This window comes from Hyperoodon ampullatus, assembly GCF_949752795.1.
Source record: "Hyperoodon ampullatus genome assembly, chromosome: 3".
Classification (NCBI taxonomy): domain Eukaryota; kingdom Metazoa; phylum Chordata; class Mammalia; order Artiodactyla; family Ziphiidae; genus Hyperoodon; species Hyperoodon ampullatus.
The window spans coordinates 65805212-65823533 of NC_136916.1; the positions used below are offsets into that span (position 1 = coordinate 65805212).

General features: G+C 35.9%; 1 protein-coding gene across 2 annotated transcripts in view; it reads left to right on the top strand.

The window, feature by feature from the left end:
• The window catches only part of SCAPER (S-phase cyclin A associated protein in the ER), a gene marked incomplete at both ends in the record, with an annotated part of 359493 nt that overhangs the window by 26645 nt on the left and 314526 nt on the right, over positions 1–18322 (top strand). The window contains 3 exons of one of the 2 annotated variants that reach the window (XM_079700316.1): positions 3516–3778; positions 7096–7329; positions 17968–18138. In XM_079700316.1, coding sequence (XP_079556442.1) covers positions 3516–3778; positions 7096–7329; positions 17968–18138 — 668 coding nt within the window. The remainder of the gene's footprint in view (positions 1–3515; positions 3779–7095; positions 7330–17967; positions 18139–18322) is intronic. The other variant, XM_079700317.1, reaches the window with a different exon arrangement.

Here is an 18322-nt window from a genome sequence, read left to right on the forward strand (position 1 = left end):
CTTCTCACTTTGCTTGACTTACTGTGTTTGGGGTCTCCTTTTAGCAGGGTGCAAGTTCGTAGTTCCCGTTTCTTTTGTTGTCTGCCCCCAGTGGGTTGTGTAGGCTTCCTGGTGCAGGGGTCTGGTGCCTGTTTTCTGGTTCATGAGGCTGGATCTTGTCTTTCTGGTATGCAGAACCATGTCCTGTGGTGTGTTTTGGCGTGTCTGTGACCTTATCATGATAGGAGGCAGCCTCTCTGCTAATGCGTGGGGTTGTGTTCCTGTCTTGCTAGTTGTTTGGCATAGGGTGTCCAGCACTGTAGCTTGCTGGTCTTTGAGTGGAGCTAGGTGTTAGAGTTGAGATGGAGATCTCTGGGATTGCTTTCGCCATTTGAAATATCGTGGAGCCGGGAGGTCTCTGGTGGACCAATGTCCTGGACTCAGCTCTCCCACCTCAGAGGCACAGGCATGAAACCTGGTTGGAGCGCCAAGACCCTGTCAGCCACACGACTCAGAAGAAAAGGGAGAAAAAAGAAAGAAAGAAAAAATAGAATAAAAATAAATTTATTAAAATCAAAAATGAAAAATAATTATTAAAAAGTAATAAAAGAAAAAAAAGATGGAAAGAAGAGAGCAACCAAACTGAAAAACACATCCACCAATGATAGCAAGCACTAAAAACTAAAAAATATACTTAAAAAAAAAAACAAACACGGACAGCCCGAACCCTAGGACAAATGGTAAAAGCAAAGCTATACAGACAAAATCATACAAAGAAGCATACACATACACACTCACAAGAAGAGAAAAAGATCTATATCTATATCTATATATTAAAAAAAAGTAAGAGAGCAACCAAATGAATAAACAATTCTACTAATGTTAATAAACTCTAAATACTAAAGTAAGATAAACATATAACCAGAAACAAATTATTTGCAGAAAGTAATCCCCAAGTCTACAGTTCTCCCAGATTCTGCCGCCTCAATTTTGGGATGATTCCTTGTCTATTCAGGCATTCCACAGGTGCAGGGTACATCAAGTTGATTGTGAAGATTTAATGCTCAGCTCCTGAGGCTGCTGGGAGAAATTTCCCTTTCTCTTCTTGTTCACACCGCTCCTGGGGTTCAGCTTTGGATTTGGCCCTGCCTCTGTGTGTAGGTCACCTGAGGGCATCTCTTCTTCACTCAGATATGACGGGGTTAAAGTAGCAGCTGATTAGGTGACTCTGGCTCACTCAGTCTGGGGGGAGGGAGGTGTATGGTATGCGGCTCGAGCCTGCAGCGGCATAGGCCACTGTGACGTTGCAGCAGCCTGAGGCATGCCGTGTGTTCTCCCGGGTATGCTGTCCCTGTATCATGGGACCCTGGCAGTGGCAGGCTGCACAGGCTCTCCCAAGGGGAGGTGTGGATAGTGACCTGTGCTTGCACACAGGTTTCTTGGTGGCTTCAGCAGCAGCCTTAGTGTTTCACGCCCTTCTCTGGTGTCCGTGCTGATAGCCATGGCTCACGCCCATCTCTGGAGCTCATTTAGGCGGTGCTCTGAATCCCTTCTCCTTGCACACTCTGAAACAATGGTCTCTTGCCTCTTAGGCAGTTCCAGACTTTTTCCCGGACTCCCTCCCAGCTAGCTGACTAGGTCAGTGTCTACCAGTTCTGACTTTCACTACCTCATTAAGTCTCACTGCTGCTTGGTGGGTGTGGAAGTTCAGCTTCCCACTGACACTAGGTGTGAGGGAAAGTGGAGTGCTGAGTAAGTACGGTTCCTACCGCTTTGTTTAGTGTTATTAATGCCAATTGGAAGTAAAAGCTCAGCTCACTGTTCACCTTTGCTGACATTGTTTTGGTGAGGGAATTGGACCACCATCTGCTTCTGCCAGGTGGGCAACGGAAGTTCAGCTCTCTGCTTACCCCTATTGAAACTATGGGGTGGAAAGTTTCCACTGACGTTTGGCTAGAATAGAAGGAATATTGCCAAAATGGTTTTCTGTTTTCTTAGGCCATCATTTTCTCTGTCCTTTGGCTTGGCAAAACAAGTTTTGCTGACGCCTGTTTTGTCTATGTCAGTTGGTCCTTCTGGATTGGAGGCTTTTATAGCATCCTGTCAGCAATAAACAAAAACAGAGAACTCACTGCTGTGCTGCTTTTCAATTCCCAGGGTCACTAGGCAGTCTGCCTACTACTTTCTATCTTAAAATCGTCCTGTGCTTATTTTGTATCTTTTTTTTCCAGAGTTTTTAGTTGTAAATAGGAGGATGTGGAAATGAAGGTGAGGCTACTCCATCTTGGCCAGAACTGGAAGTCTTTGTACTAATTTTGACAGATTACAATTAGCCTATAAAATTTGAAAAATTGTGGCTGTCACTGTATACATATATATCTCAGGTTGTGAAATTTTGAAACATTTTGGTAGAAGCTTCTTATTTATTTTAGGCTAGTTTGCTCTATGACTTTGGATACTGGCCCTCATTTTCTTATGTGTATGGTGAAATACTGGACTAGATCATTGAGGGTTCATTCATTTAACACTATAATCTTATGATCATTAAAATAGTTTTTTACCTCTTTTTCCTAAGTCAGTGTATACTATTAGTACTGAGACAGGGGAAAAAGAACGTGGATTTTGGACCAAGGCCTATGTTTGGATTCTAAAAGAAGGGGAGGTAGTTTTTACATATTCATTGGGCTATGGACATCAGAACCAATTTGCCTAGACTTACATCTTGGCTTTACCTTTACTAAGTGTGTGACCTTGGGTAAATTACTCAACCTCTCTTTGTCTCAGTTTCTTCACTGGTAATATGGGAATGATAGTACTGATCTTAGAGGGTTGTTGTGAACCCTCTAAGAGGGTTTATTTAAAAGAGTTACATCTAAGGCACTTAGAACAGTGCTAGCACATAGTATACACAATATAAATGTTATTACTTTCTGACTATGGGGACTTAGGTCAGTATTTTTTGTTTTTTAAGGATTTATTTCTTATTTATTTATTTTATTTTTGGCTGCATTGGGTCTTAGTTGCGGCACGCTGGGTCTTCATTGAGGCATGTGGGATCTTTCGTTGTGGCACACGCGTTTCTCTCTAGTTGTGGCGCACAGGCTCCAGGGTGCGTGGGCTCTGTAGTTTGCGGCATGCAGGCTCTCTAGGTGAGGCGTGTGAACTCAGTAGTTGTTGTGCTCTGGCTTAGTTGCCCCGCAGCATGTGGGACCAGGGATCGAACCCATGTCCCCTGCATTATAAGGCGAATTCTTTACCACTGGACCACCAGGGAAGTTCCAGGGTCTTAGGTCAGTCTTAGTCTCAGTTTTATCATTTGTAAGATAGGGATAATTATACCTACCCCACAGTGTGGTTGTAGGGACTAGAGAATACACACACACTTGTGCACAATACACTTTGCATCGTAATTAGTGTCATGTTTATATTTTAGTTATACTTAATGGGAATTAGATTGGCAAATGTTATTTTGTAGGTTTTTGAAAATGTTTATCATCAATGAAATCTTGATTTATTTTCTTCCCTCAATTGCATAGAACGGAAAGATGCTGAAGGATGGGAAACTGTTCAGCGAGGAAGGCCTGTTCGTTCACGATCAACAGCAGTGATGCCAAAAGTTTCATTACCTACAGAAGCATTAAGGTCAAAGGATGACAGTGATAAAGAAAATGTACGTCTTTTACCTGACAAAAGTATTCAGAAAGGTGAATTTGTTGGAGGTGGACCTTCTAATACTATAGAATCTCGGCTCAAAGACTCATTACACTCATGTGATCATCCTCTTGCAGAGAGAACCCAGGTAGTACATTCTGAAAATCCTTTTATTGCTTTTTTATAAAGGGTATATATACGTATGTTGGAATGTCTTAAGTTTTCTACTTCATTTTTTACTTTTTATTGTGAAAAATTTCAGATCTACAGAAAAGTTGCAAGAATAGAATAATGAAATCTCCTGTACCCTTTTCGTAGATTAACAGATTAACATTTTGCCACATTTTTTTCTCTGTTTACATATCACACACTCATACTGTATGCTAAACATTTGAGAGTAATGTGCAAACATCGTAACCATTCACCTTTAAATGCTATAGCATATATCTCTAAAGAACAAAGAAACTCTTACATAACCACACTATAATTAAAAAATTTGGGGAATTTGACATTTATATAATATTGTTATCTAATTTATAGTCTGTATTTAAAAATTTCCAGTTGTCCCAATAATTTCTTCATAGAATTTTTTTCCATGATGCATGATCCAATCTAGAATCACACATTGTATTTGGCTTTGTTTCTTTAATATCTTTCACCAGGGACAGTTACTCAGCCTGTCTTTGTCTTTCATGACATTAATATTTTTGAAGTTTACATTATGGGTTTTTTGTACAGTGTTCTTCAGTTTGTTTATTCATTATTCACTTTAGCTTATACATTTTTGACAGAAATAAAGTGATTGTTCTTAGCCTCACATTTAAAGGCATATCATATCAATTTGCCCAAGTTTGTTAACTTTGATTACGTGGTAAAAATGTTGTCCTCCTGCTTCATTTGTAATGTTATTTTAAATGGTGATTAAAGTAGAATAATTTTTCACTTACTCTACTTTTACTTCCTACAATTCGAGTATAGAGTGATTTATATTTAAATCATTCTTTAAAGTTAATATTCCCAGTACTCTTCTGTCAGTCCATTTGAAGTTTATTTTACTTACTCAGTTAAGCAAGGCATTTTTTAAAAAAAACAGGACTTAAAAAAAAAATTATTTTATTATTATTATTATTATTATTTTTGGCCACCCTGTATGGCATGTGGGATCTTAGTTCCCAGACCAGGGATTGAACCTGCACCCCCTGCGTTGGAAGCATGGAGTCTTAACCACCGGACCACCAGGGAAGTCCCAGCAATGCATTTTTTTTTTTTTTTTTTTTTTTTGCGGTACGCGAGCCTCTCACTGTTGTGGCCTCTCCCGTTGCGGAGCACAGGCTCCGGACGCGCAGGCTCAGCGGCCATGGCTCACGGGCCCAGCTGCTCCGCAGCATGTGGGATCTTCCCGGACCAGGACATGAACCTGTGTCCCCTGCATCAGCAGGCGGACTCTCAACCACTGCGCCACCAGGGAAGCCCCCAGCAATGCATTTTTAAAAGATATTTGTTTACAGAAAGATTTACGTTCAGTTAGTATGATTTTATGTAAAATGACTAATGAAATAAAAGAGAGATTCTTTGATAAGGTACAGGGACTAAGTAAAAAAGTTGTAAAATAGTTGTCATATTTCTCAGTCCAGAGTAGTATCTGCCTTTTAAAATTCTCTCCTTTTACCTGTAGGATATTTATTTTTATTAGAAACTGTACTCAACTTCCATGTTTTTTTCCCTTAATGATAATGGCTCTTAATCCTACATTGTTCCTGATGTTTTATAGCTCTTTAATGTATGTATGTTTTGTGCCCACATGAGATTGAAAGCTCCTTGTGGGCATTATCTTATGTTGCCTTTTAATTTCCTACAATATGGAGCAGAGTCATAGATACGCAGGAAGTAATCAGTACATAGTTGTTGGGTGAAACTTTAAGAAACTTTTAAATGTAGGTAAATTTGATGATGAAATCACTTTTTATATCACTTAACTAACATCTAGCATTCTTGGTACATGTATTATATTTTAACTATAAAACTTAACAGTATTAAAATTATGCTGATTTTGTGTAATGAATAAACTTATGTGATTTTTTGAGGTTTTAGAAATAGTCTATACATAGAACTTTAGAGTAATTATTGTTAAATTATTTCAGTATAAAAGTTCACTGCTTGTGGTGGCCAAGCTAATATTAATAATTGTTTTCTCCACTGTCATTCTGAAAATGGAATTAGCATTTTTACATATTTTTCAGCATTATAGTTTAGCTTTGATTTTGTTATTTAAGTTGATATTGATTTCTTAATAAACAGGGTTGACTATATTGTGAAGATCAATAATGCTAATGTAAATATTACTGAGAAGATTATAAACCATGGTGACTGATGTATGGATAATGTTGATAGCAATATAAACATTGTGATGCAATTTGAATAATGCTTATGCTAAAATGAACACTTTGGGACACTTTAAAGTTCTAACCAATAGTAGGATTTTTAAAGTAGTTTATATGACTTGGCCAAGTTTAATATTTATATAAATACTATATCAAACTATGGTTTTTATAGCCACTGCACTGTTTATCTGATGTTTAAGTAGTGATGTGAGTAAGTTTTAAATTCACAATTTTAGATTTTAGTTCTTCTCTTTGGAGTTCATTACTCTGAATATAGCTGGAAAACATAGCGCCATTCTTTCTGTACTCTGTTAGAAAGTGAAAATAAAGGCTTGTTCCTATTCACTAAACTAGAAAGTTTTTAAAAAATGGGTATGTATTTGACTTCAGCAAAAGTTGTATTTGTTTAAATGGTTTTTACGTTTCTGTTGGTTATGTGTTAAATATTCCTAAAGGGGAATGGAGAGCCTATTGAAGTCTAAAGAATATGAATTGCATGATGAAACTGCATGCTGACATATACTCACTCTACTTTTTATGGTGTATTTCGCTTTTAGATCTGAGATTCGGTATTATGTGCTATGTGGATCTTTATGAAAGATGCTTCAAGGCTGTGTTAATGTTATCTAAAGAGAGCGAGTTTAATGTTTTTGAGTAAAATGCCCTGGAAGTACATACTTGGTGAAAAGTGCCTTCATTTGATATTTAAAACCATGTAAATACCTTTAGTTATTTGAATATAAGACAGAGTATTATACTTGAGGCTAGATTTCTTTTGTGAGGCATATAGGGTACTCATCAGGAATCAGCCTACTAAAATAAAATGTAATTACAATGTACATTGAGTAATTTGCTAAAGCACTTCAGACAGTGTCCTAAACATAGTAGATGTGCAAATAAAAATTGTGGCTGCTTAATGGTTTCTCTTCTTACACTTGAAACATACCAAAAAATGACTGAGTCGTCTGTCAGTCAGTTGCTGCTTTACAGTTGATAGGTTAAGCAGAATCAGGTTTTCTAGAGTGAAATAAGTTGGTGAGTATTTTTTGTTATCTCTGATTCAATCTGTAATATGTTTTGTTAGTTCACAGTGAGTACACTGGATGATGTCAAGAACTCTGGCAGTAGTTTCTTACAAGACAATTCTGTGCAAACTTCTGAAATACCTGCCGTTCACATTGATATAGAGTGTGTTTCAGTTACTCAGCAAGCTGACACACCTGTGCAAGCAAGTGAAGACAAATTTTCAGAAGAGAAAGCAAGAATAGAAAGTGAAATGAATCCTTCAGATATTTCAAATGTGAGTGCTGCTAACTTGGTAAGAACAACTTATCGGAATTCTGAGTAAATATATTAAAGAGTCATAAACCCCAATAATAAAAAATTGTAATGTATATTTCTCTACACTTTAAAGCACTTTTTAACATAGCATTTTATATATGTTATTTCATTTTAACATTTTATTCTTATAGCAATCTTTTGATATAGTTAAGTTTCTTATTTTGTAGAGGAAGGAAATGAGACTGTGAGAATTAAATAACTTGCTCAAAATCATTCACTTTGTGTGTGATTTGATCACATGTTCTTTAGCATTAAGAAACTATCATAATAATGTTTTCTATGCAACATCTACCACTCTGATAGACGGGAAATTGTGCTTAATGAACTTAGCCTTAGGAATTCTCTTAACAGTGTACTTTAGACAGTTATAATCATTTGCTTGGAGTTGGTCTTTAAGATGAAATTTATTTATCATCGCTATTGCAGAATCTTTAAAAATGCATTGACTTAAAATTATTTATAGGTTTATGTTTTTAGATGACTACTTAATTCTGCTCATGTCTTTCTCCTTCCCATTTTAGTATTAAGATACTTGGCCTGAGTATAATTCAGAATAGGTCATGCTGGCTTTGTTTAAAAAGTAACTTTTGAAAGGAATAGGCACATACAAAAAGTTGTTGAGAAAAAATTCAAATTTAGTTGTTTTTTTTTTTGCAGTTGACAAGGAAATTTAGTTTTTTTCTGAGATATACATTTTAAAGTAATAACTAGAAATATGACTTATAGCATTATACCAGAACATATAAGATTTTTAGAAATTTCATGTAATGTCTGAAACATTTATATTAACATACTTCCATACAAATAACCCAAAGAAAGTTTAGTATTAGTTTTTGTTTGTTTGTTTGTTTCTTTATACTGCAGGTTCTTATTAGTCATCAGTTTTATACACATCAGTGTATACATGTCAATCCCAATCGCCCAATTCAGCACACCACCATCCCCGATGCACCGCGGTTTTCTCCCCTTGGTGTCCATATGTTTGTTCTCTACATATGTGTCTCAACTTTGCCTTGCAAACTGGTTCATCTGTACCATTTTTCTAGGTTCCACATAAATGCGTTAATATACGATATTTGTTTTTCTCTTTCTGACTAACTTCACTCTGTATGACAGTCTCTAGGTCCATGAGTGTCTCAACGAATGACTCAATTTCATTCCTCTTTATGGCTGAGTAATATTCCATTGTATATATGTACCACAACTTCTTTATTCATTCATCTGTCGATGGGCATTTAGGTTGCTTCCATGACCTGGCTATTGTAAATAGTGCTGCGATGAACATTGGGGTGCATGTGTCTTTTTGAATTATGGTATTCTCTGGGTATACGCCCAGTAGTGGGATTGCTGGGTCATATGATGTTTAGTTTTTTAAGGAACCTCCATAATGTTCTCCATAGTGGTTGTATCAATTTACATTCCCACCAACAGTGCAAGACGGTTCCCTTTTCTCCGCACCCTCTCCAGCATTTGTTGTTTGTAGATTTTCTGATGATGCCCATTCTACCTGGTGTGAGGTGATACCTCATTGTAGTTTTGCTTTGCATTTCTCTAATAATTAGTGATGTTGAGCAGCTTTTCATGTGCTTCTTGGCCATCGGTATGTCTTCTTTGAAGAAATGTCTGTTTAGGTCTTCTGCCCATTTTTGGATTGGGTTGTTTGTTTCTTTAATATTGAGCTGCATGAGCTGTCTATATAATTTTGGAGAGTAATCCTTTGTCCATTGATTCGTTTGCAAATATTTTCTCCTATTCTGAGGGTTGTCTTTTCATCTTGTATATGGTTTCCTTTGCTGTGCAATAGCTTTGAAGTTTCATTAGGTCCCATTTGTTTATTTTTGTTTTTATTTCCATTACTCTAGGAGGTGGATCAAAAAAGCTCTTGCTGTGGTTTAAGTCAAAGAGTGTTCTTCCTCTATTTTCCTCTAAGAGTTTTATAGTGTCCAGTCTTACATTTAGGTCTCGAATCCATTTTGAGTTTATTTCTGTGTATGGTGTTAGAGAATATTCTAATTTCATTCTTTTACATGTAGCTGTCCAGTTTTCCCAGCACCACTTATTGAAGCGACTGTCTTTTCTCCATTGTATATCTTTGCCTCCTTTGTCATAGATTAGTTGACTATAGGTGCGTGGGTTTATCTCTGGGCTTTCTATCTTGTTCCATTGATCTGTGCTTCTGTTTTTGTGCCAGTATCATATTTTCTTGATTACTGTAGCTTTGTAGTATAGTCTGAAGTTACAGAGTCTGACTCCTCCAGCTCCGTTTTTTTCCCTCAAGACTGCTTTGGCTATTCGGGGTGTTTTGTGTCTCCATACAAATTTTAAGATGATTTGTTCTAGTTCCGTAAAAAATGCCATTGGTAACTTGATAGGGATTGCATTGAATCTGTAGATTGCTTTGGGTAGTATAGTCATTTTCACAATGTTGATTCTTCCAATCCAATAACATGGTATATCTCTCCATCTGTTGGTATCATCTTTAATTTCTTTCATCAGTGTCTTATAGTTTTCTGAATACAGGTCTTTTGTCTCCCTAGGTAGGTTTATTCCTAGGTATTTTATTCTTTTTGTTGCAATGGTAAGTGGGAGTGTTTCCATAAATTCTCTTTCAGATTTTTCATCATTAGTGTATAGGAAATGCAAGAGATTTCTGTGCATTAATTTTATATCCTGCAACTTTACCAAATTCATTGATTAGCTCTAGTAGTTTTCTGGTGGCATTTTTAGGATTCTCTGTGTATAGTATCATGTCATCTGCAGACAGTGACAGTTTTACTTCTTCTTTCCCAATTTGTATTCCTTTTATTTCTTTTTCTTCTCTGATTGCTGTGGCTAGGACTTCCAAAAGTATGTTGAATAATAGTGGTGAGAGTGGACATCCTTGTCTCATTCCTGATCTTAGAGGAAATGCTTTCAGTTTTTCACCATTGAGAATGATGTTTGCTGTGGGTTGGTCGTATATGGCCTTTATTATGTTGAGGTATGTTCCCTCTATGCCCACTTTCTGGAGAGTTTTTATCATAAATGGGTGTTGAATTTTGTCAGAAGGCTTTTCTTCATCTATTGAGATGATCATATGGTTTTTATTCTTCAACTTGTTAATATGGTGTATCACATTGATTGATTTGTGTATATTGAAGAATCCTTGCATCCCAGGGATAAATCCCACTTGATCATGGTGTATGATCCTTTCATTGTGTCTTTGGATTCTGTTTGCTAGTATTTTGTTGAGGATTTTTGCATCTATATTCATCAGTGATATTGGTCTGTGATTTTCTTTTTTTGTAATATCTTTGTCTGGTTTTGGTAACAGGGTGATAGTGGCCTCATTAAATGAGTTTGGCAGTGTTCCTCCCTCTGTAATATTTTGGAAGAGTTTGAGAAGGATGGGTGTTAGCTTTTCTCTAAATGTTTGATAGAATTCAGCTGTGAAGCCATCTGGTCCTGGACTTTTGTTTGTTGTAAGATTTTTAATCACAGTTTCAACTTCATTACTCATGATTGGTCTGTTCATATTTTCTGTTTCTTCTTGGTTCAGTCTTGGAAGGTTATACCTTTCAAAGAATTCGCCCATTTCTTCCAGGTTGTCCATTTTATTGGCATAGAGTTGCTTGTAGTAGTCTCTTAGGATGCTTTGTATTTCTGTGGTGTCTGTTGTAACTTCTCCTTTTTCATTTCTAATTTTATTGATTTGAGTCCTCTCCCTCTTTTTCTTCATGAGTCTGTCTAATGGTTTATCAATTCTGTTTATCTTCTCAAAGAACTAGCTTTTAGTTTTATTGATCTTTGCTATTGTTTTCTTTGTTTGTATTTCCTTTATTCCTGCTCTGATATGTATGATTTCTTTCGTTCTGCTAACTTTGGGTTTTGTTTGTTATTCTTTCTCTAGTTCCTTTAGGTGTAAGTTTAGATTGTTTACTTGAGATTTTTCTTGTTTCTTGAGGTAGGCTTGTATAGCTATAAACTTCCCTCTTAGAACTGCTTTTGCTGCATCCCATAAGTTTTGGATCCTCGTGTTTTCATTGTCATTTGTCTCTAGGTATTTTTTGATTTCCTCTTTGATGTCTTCAGTGATCTCTTGGTTGTTTAGTAACGTATTGTTTAGCCTCAGTGTGTTTGTGTTTTTTATTTCTTTTTCCCTGTAATTCGTTTCTAATCTCATAGCATTGTGGTCAGAAAAGATGCTTGATATGATTTCAATTTTCTTAAATTTACTGAGGCTTGATTTGTGACCCAAGATTTGATCTATCCTAGAGAATGTTCTGTGCGCACTTGAGAAGAAAGTTTAGTGTGTTGTTTTTGGATGGAATGTCCTGTAAATGTCAATTAAATCTATCTGGTCTATTGTGTCATTTAAAGCTTCTGTTTCCTTATTTATTTTCATTTTGGATGATCTGTCCATTGGTGTAAGGGAGGTGTTAGTGTCCTCCACTATTATTGTGTTACTGTCAATTTCCTCTTTTATAGCTGTTAGCAGTTGTCTTATGTATTGAGGTGCTCCTGTGTTAGGTGAATATATATTTATAATTGTCATATCTTCTTCTGAGGTTGATCCCTTGATCATTATGTAGTGTCCTTCCTTGTCTCTTGCAACATTCTTTATTTTAAAGTCTATTTTATCTGATATGAGTATAGCTACTCAAGCTTTCTTTTGGTTTCCATTTGCATGGGATATCTTTGTTCATCACCTCACTTTCAGACTGTATGTGTCCCTAGGTCTGAAGTGGGTCTCTTGTAGACAGCATATATATGGGTCTTGTTTTTGTATCCATTCAGCACACCTGTGTCTTTTGGTTGGAGCATTTAATCCTTTCACATTTAAGGTAATTATTGATATGTATGTTCCTATGACCATTTTCTTAATTGTTTTGGGTTTGTTTTTGTAGATCCTTTTCTTCTCTTGTGTTTCCCACTTAGAAAAGTTTCTTTAGCATTTGTTGTAGAATTGGTTTGGTGGTGCTGAATTCTCATAGCTTTTGCTTATCTGTAAAGCTTTTGATTTCTCCATCGAATCTGAACGAGATCCTTGCTGGGTAGGCTAATCTTGGTTATAAGTTGTTCCCTTTCATCACTTTAAGTATATCATGCCACTCCCTTTTGGCTTGTAGAGTTTCTGCTGAGAAATCAGCTGTTAACCTTATGGGAGTTCCCTTGTATGTTATTTGTTGTTTTTCCCTTGCTGCTTTCAGTAATTTTTCTTGTCTTTAATTTTTACCCACTTGATTACTATGTGTCTCGGCGTGTTTCTCCTTGGGTTTACCCTGCATGGGACTCGCTGCGCTTCCTGGACTTGGGTGGCTATTTCCTTTCCCACGTTAGGAAGTTTTTGACTATAGTCTCTTCAGATATTTTCTCTGGTCCTTTCGCTCTCTCTTCTCCTTCTGGGACCCCTATAATGCAAATGTTGTTGCATTTAATGTTGTCCTAGAGGTCTCTTAGGCTGTCTTCATTTCTTTTCATTCTTTTTTCTTTATTCTGTTGTGCAGCAGTGAATTCCACCATTCTGTCTTCCAGGTCACTTATCCGTTCTTCTGCCTCAGTTATTCTGCTATTGATTCCTTCTAGTATAGTTTTCATTTCAGTTATTGTATTGTTCATCTCTGTTTGTTTGTTCTTTAATTCTTCTAGGTCTTTGTTAAACATTTCTTGCATCTTCTCGATCTTTGCCTCCATTCTTTTTCCGATGTCCTGGATCATCTTCACTATCATTATTCTGAATTCTATTTCTGGAAGGTTGCCTATCTCCACTTCATTTAGTTGTTTTTCTGGGGTTTTATCTTGTTCCTTCATGTGTTACATAGCCCTCTGCCTTTTCATCTTGTCTATCTTTCTGTGAATGTGGTTTTTGTTCCACAGGCTGCAGGATTGTAGTTCTTCTTACTTCTGCTGTCTGCCCTCTGGTGGATGAGGGTATTTAAGAGGCTTGTGTATGTTTCCTGTTGGGAGGGACTGGTGATGGGTACAGCTGACTGTTGCTCTGGTGAGCAGAACTCAGTAAAACTTTAATCTGCTTGACTGCTGATGGGTGGGGCTGGGTTCCTTCCCTGTGGTTGTTTTGCCTGAGGTAACTGAACACTGGAGCCTACCTGGGCTCTTTGGTGGGGCTAATGACAGACTCTGGGAGGGCTCACGCCAAGGAGTACTTCCCAGAACTTTTGCTGCCAGTGTCTTTGTCCCCACGGTGAGCCACAGCCCCGCCTTCCCCCCCCCCCCCCCCCGCCTCTGCAGGAGATCCTCCAACACAAGCAGGTAGGTCTGGTTCAGTTTCCCCTGGGGTCACTGCTCCTTCCCCTGGGTCCCGATGCACACACTACTTTGTGTGTGCCCTCCAATAGTGGAGTCTCTGTTTCCCCCAGTCCTGTCGAAGTCCTGCAATCAATTCCCACTAGGTTTCAAAGTTTGATTCTCTAGGAATTCCTCCTCCGGTTGCCGGACCCCCAGGTTGGGAAGCCTGACGTGGGGCTCAGAACCTTCACTCCAGTGGGTGGACTTCTGTGGTATAAGTGTTCTCCAATCTGTGAGTCACCCACCCAGCAGTTATGGGACTTGATTTTACTGTGATTGCGCCCCTCCTCTCTTCTCATTGTGGCTTCTCCTTCGTCTTTGTATGTCGGGTATCTTTTTTGGTGAGTTCCAGTGTCTTCCTGTATATGATTGTCCAGCAGTTAGTTGTGATTCTGGTGTTCTTGCAAGAGGGAGTGAGAGTGCGTCCTTCTTCTCTGCCATCTTGGTTCTTCTTCCTACACTCCAAATTTAGTTTTTAATTGGCCACCATATACTGTAACTTCTTTTTAAACTGAATGCCTCATCATGTTGAAAGATGATAGCAGCAGATGCTATTAGGCCAAATTAAACATTTTAGTGAGAGAATAAGATTAGATACAGATGAAATTTTATATGGATTGTTTATGGGAAAAATAAGAGTTACAGTAGTAAGAAAAACAAATATTTAGATTCCTTTATAAAGGCATAAAGGGCAATTTTTTTAATTTAGGTGTTTTAGTGTGAATGTTTTAAAGGTTAAATAATTTATGATCATGTACATAGTGGGTTTAATGTATGGGTAGAAATTGGTCGTATTTATATTTTTGTTTTCATAGCTAGCTATCATATTAAATTATTTATTTTGCGAATGGATTCTATGAGAATCAAATTTCAAAAGAGGAAAAAGATCCTATACTTAAATAAGCATAAAATAATTATTTAAAAATTCTTTTCTCATCATTTTTATTTTGATCACATAGGTAAAATAAGCTTATGGTAGAGTATTAAAAACCCTTGGTTATTTTGAGAATGACATTTACATACTTGAATTAAAATCACTTCTGCTTTACATATGAATATTAGCATATCCTTAGAGGTCTTAGAGGAATTTTAACTAAACTAAGATTTTGAGAAAATTTTATTTTTTTAATTTGTCTTAGCACGGATACTTCTGTGGGTTGCTCCAGATAAGCATGTCATTGTTTAGGTTCTAAGTAGAGGGTTATAGAGAATTGCTGCAGTGTTGAGAAAATTTTCTTTTTTTCCCCCAATATAGTATTGTCACATACATGGTTCAACTAAAAAAATCTGTAGTTCTCTTATTTAACAGAAACCTAAGCAAAAAAATGACTGTAAGAATTTATAATAATAAAATTTATTTATTAAACATAAAGGACCCTTTATATTTAAGGTCCACTTTTGCCAACATTGTAAAAATGTGCTGATGTAAATCGTAGCTACCATGGATTTATATTTTTTTAGATTTACTGAAATTACAAATTGTAATGAAAATTTAGAAATTTAGAAAATGATTATGTATGCAGATATGTATTTGAATTTCGCAGTGTGAAAATAGTAGAAGTTGTATATGGATAATTGAATCATTATTTCATCTGTAAGCTCTGTTACTCTGTTAAAATCTTTTTAGGTCTTAAGAGGTGAAATAGAAATGTTCTCTGGAGAAGATAAAATTGAGAAGGAAATAGGCTTATGTGAGAACTTACTTTCTGCAAAGTTAAATATATTCAACTTTAATAGTTTTTTTTAATCGTTGTTAGGTATGATGTTTGTGTGGCACCTTAACAAGTTAGTTTCTATAATATTCTAGAGTTTACATAGAAAAAGCTTATGATGCAAAGAAATAGTCTGTCATCTAAACTCTCTCACCCCATTCTTTTCCCCAGGGACAATCTTGTGTGTTTTGAGGGGGCAGAGTATCGACAGTGGAAATGAAGTGGGGAGGGGAAGCTTTAAAAGGATACCCATGTCTAGGCTCCACTCCAGACCAATTCAGTAATAAGCCGAAGCTCAAGCACTTACATTTTTAATACCTTTATTGAGGTGTTATTGATTTTCAGTAAACTTCACATATTTAAGATATACACATTGATATATTTTGACATGTGTTTATACCTGTGAAATCATCACTACAATCAAGATAATGAAAGTATTGATTGCCTCCAAAAGTTTTCACTTTCTCTTTTGTAATCCCTCCTTTCTGCTCTTCCCTATTTCCCCTTCCCAGGGTTATCACTATTCTGCTGTTACTACATATTAATTAGCATTTTAAGAACTTTCTGTATATGGAATAATGTAATCTTTGTTTAGCTTCTTTCACTCAGCATAATTATTTTGAGATTCATCCGTGTAGTTGTGTATATTAATAGTTCCTTCTTTTTTTATTGTCTTTAGGAGTACTCTGTTGTATGCATGTAACTCAGTATGTTCATCCATTCAATTGTTGACAGATGTTTGAGTTGTTGCCAGTTTCTCTATTATGAATAAAGGCACCATGAACGTTTGTCTTTGTTTTGTACATATGTTTTCATTTCTCTTGGGAAAATATCTAGGTCAGTTCTGTTGATAATATTGTTCAGGTCTCCTTTGCCAATTTTCTGTACTTGTTCTATCAGTTGAGAGAGGGGTATTGAAATCTCTGCATATATATGTGGGACTACTTTTTTTAAGCCAACTTTATTGAGATATAATTTACATAACATACAGTTTATCCATTTAAAGTGTACAGTGCAGTGTTTTTTAGTATATTCACAGAGTTGTGCAGACATCACCATAATTACTTTTAGAACACTTCCATCACTACAAAAAGAAACCTAGTGCCCATTAGCAGTCCTCCCTTTCACCCCACCCTCCCAGCCCTATACAACTACTAACCTGTCTTTTGTCTCTATAGATTTGCCTGTTCTGGAGATTTCATAGAAGTGGAATACAATATGTGGTCTTTGTGAATGGTTTCTTTCACTAGGCATATTGTTTTCAAGTTTCATTTGTGTTTTAGCCTGTATCAGTATTTCATTCCTTTTTATGCCCAAATAATATTCCACTGTTTGAAAAATGTGGAATATACCACATTTTATCCATTCATCAGTTGATGGACATTTAGGTTTTCTCCACTTTTTAGAATTTATGAATAATGCTGCTTTAAATATTTGTGTACAAGTTTTTGTGTGAACATATGGTTTCATTTCTCCTGGGTATACATCTAGGAATGGAATTGTTGGGTCGTATGGTAACTTTACATTTAACCTTTGCGAGAAACTATCAGACTGTTTTCTGAAGTAACTACATCATTTTACATTCCCATTAAGTTTATTTTGTTTTGTAATTCTATCAGTTTTTGCTTCTTTTATTTTGAAGGTCTATTATTAAGTTCATAAACCTTTAGGATTATTTTGTCTTCTTAGTGAATTAACAGTTTATCATTATGAAATGACCTTCTTTATTCCTTGTCATATTTTTTGCTCTGAAATCTACTGTGTCTGATATTAGTACTTCAACTTTCTTTTGGTTAGTGGTAGTATGGTAGCTCTTTTATTTGTAATTTGTTTATATTCTCATATTTAAATTAGGTTTCTTATGGGCAGCATGTGGTTTGGGGTCTTGCTTTTATCCAATTTGAGTCTCTATTTCCCTGTAATGTGATTATTGGTATGGTTCCTTTAAATCTACCATCTTATTGTTTTTCTCTTTGACTCATCTGTTCTTCATCCCCTTTTTCTCCCATCTTTTTGATTAATTTTCTTTTATAATTTATCTTCTTTGTTGGCTTAGTAGCCATAAATATTTGTTATTTCACTGTTTGCTTTAGGGCTTATAGTATACATATTTAGCTTTTTATAGGGATTTATTAATTAATAATTCTGAGGCATATATTTGTATTACATAATGCTAATGCATAATTTTAAGTAAGGTATATATGTTCAGAAAGTGTCATCACCAGTACGGCATAATTTTTTTTTATATTCCCTTTAAAGTATAATGTTTTTCTTTTGTTTTTCAAATATTTGACCTGTAAATGTTTTGAATTTTGGTGCTCAAATGAAATTCACACTTTATTATTAATAACAATAACTATTATTTATACAACTTCACAGTTTGTCATACACAGCAGTTTGGTAAGAAGGTCTCATGGATTATTGTATCATTTTATGGAATATAAAATAGTCTTTTGCTTTTAAGAAATTTCCGAGTCATACAACTGGACCCCAAGTTTTATAATTCTAGATCAATGCTATTTTTATATATACTATTTATGATTAGAACATAAAGAAATAATTACTTAACTTTCCAGTCAACTGATGATTCTTCTTTTTGTTTGTTTTTAACTTTATAGTCTATGGCAGAAGTTCTTGCTAAAAAGGAAGAGCTAGCAGATCGTCTAGAAAAGGCCAATGAAGAAGCCATTGCTAGTGCTATTGCTGAAGAGGAACAGTTAACTAGAGAAATTGAAGCTGAAGAAAACAATGATATCAGTATTGAAACTGACAACGACAGTGATTTTTCTGTGAGCTTTTAGAATTTTTATTCTCTGGGTGATTGAGACTTATACGATAAACAATAGGAAGTCTTTTTTTAAGCACTTTACCATTACTAAGTGTTTTTATATATAATGCAATTGACACGTTGGAAGTTGTTTTCTCATTTTATAAATCAAGGAAATGAGTCTCAGAGTAAGTAAATACGCAACA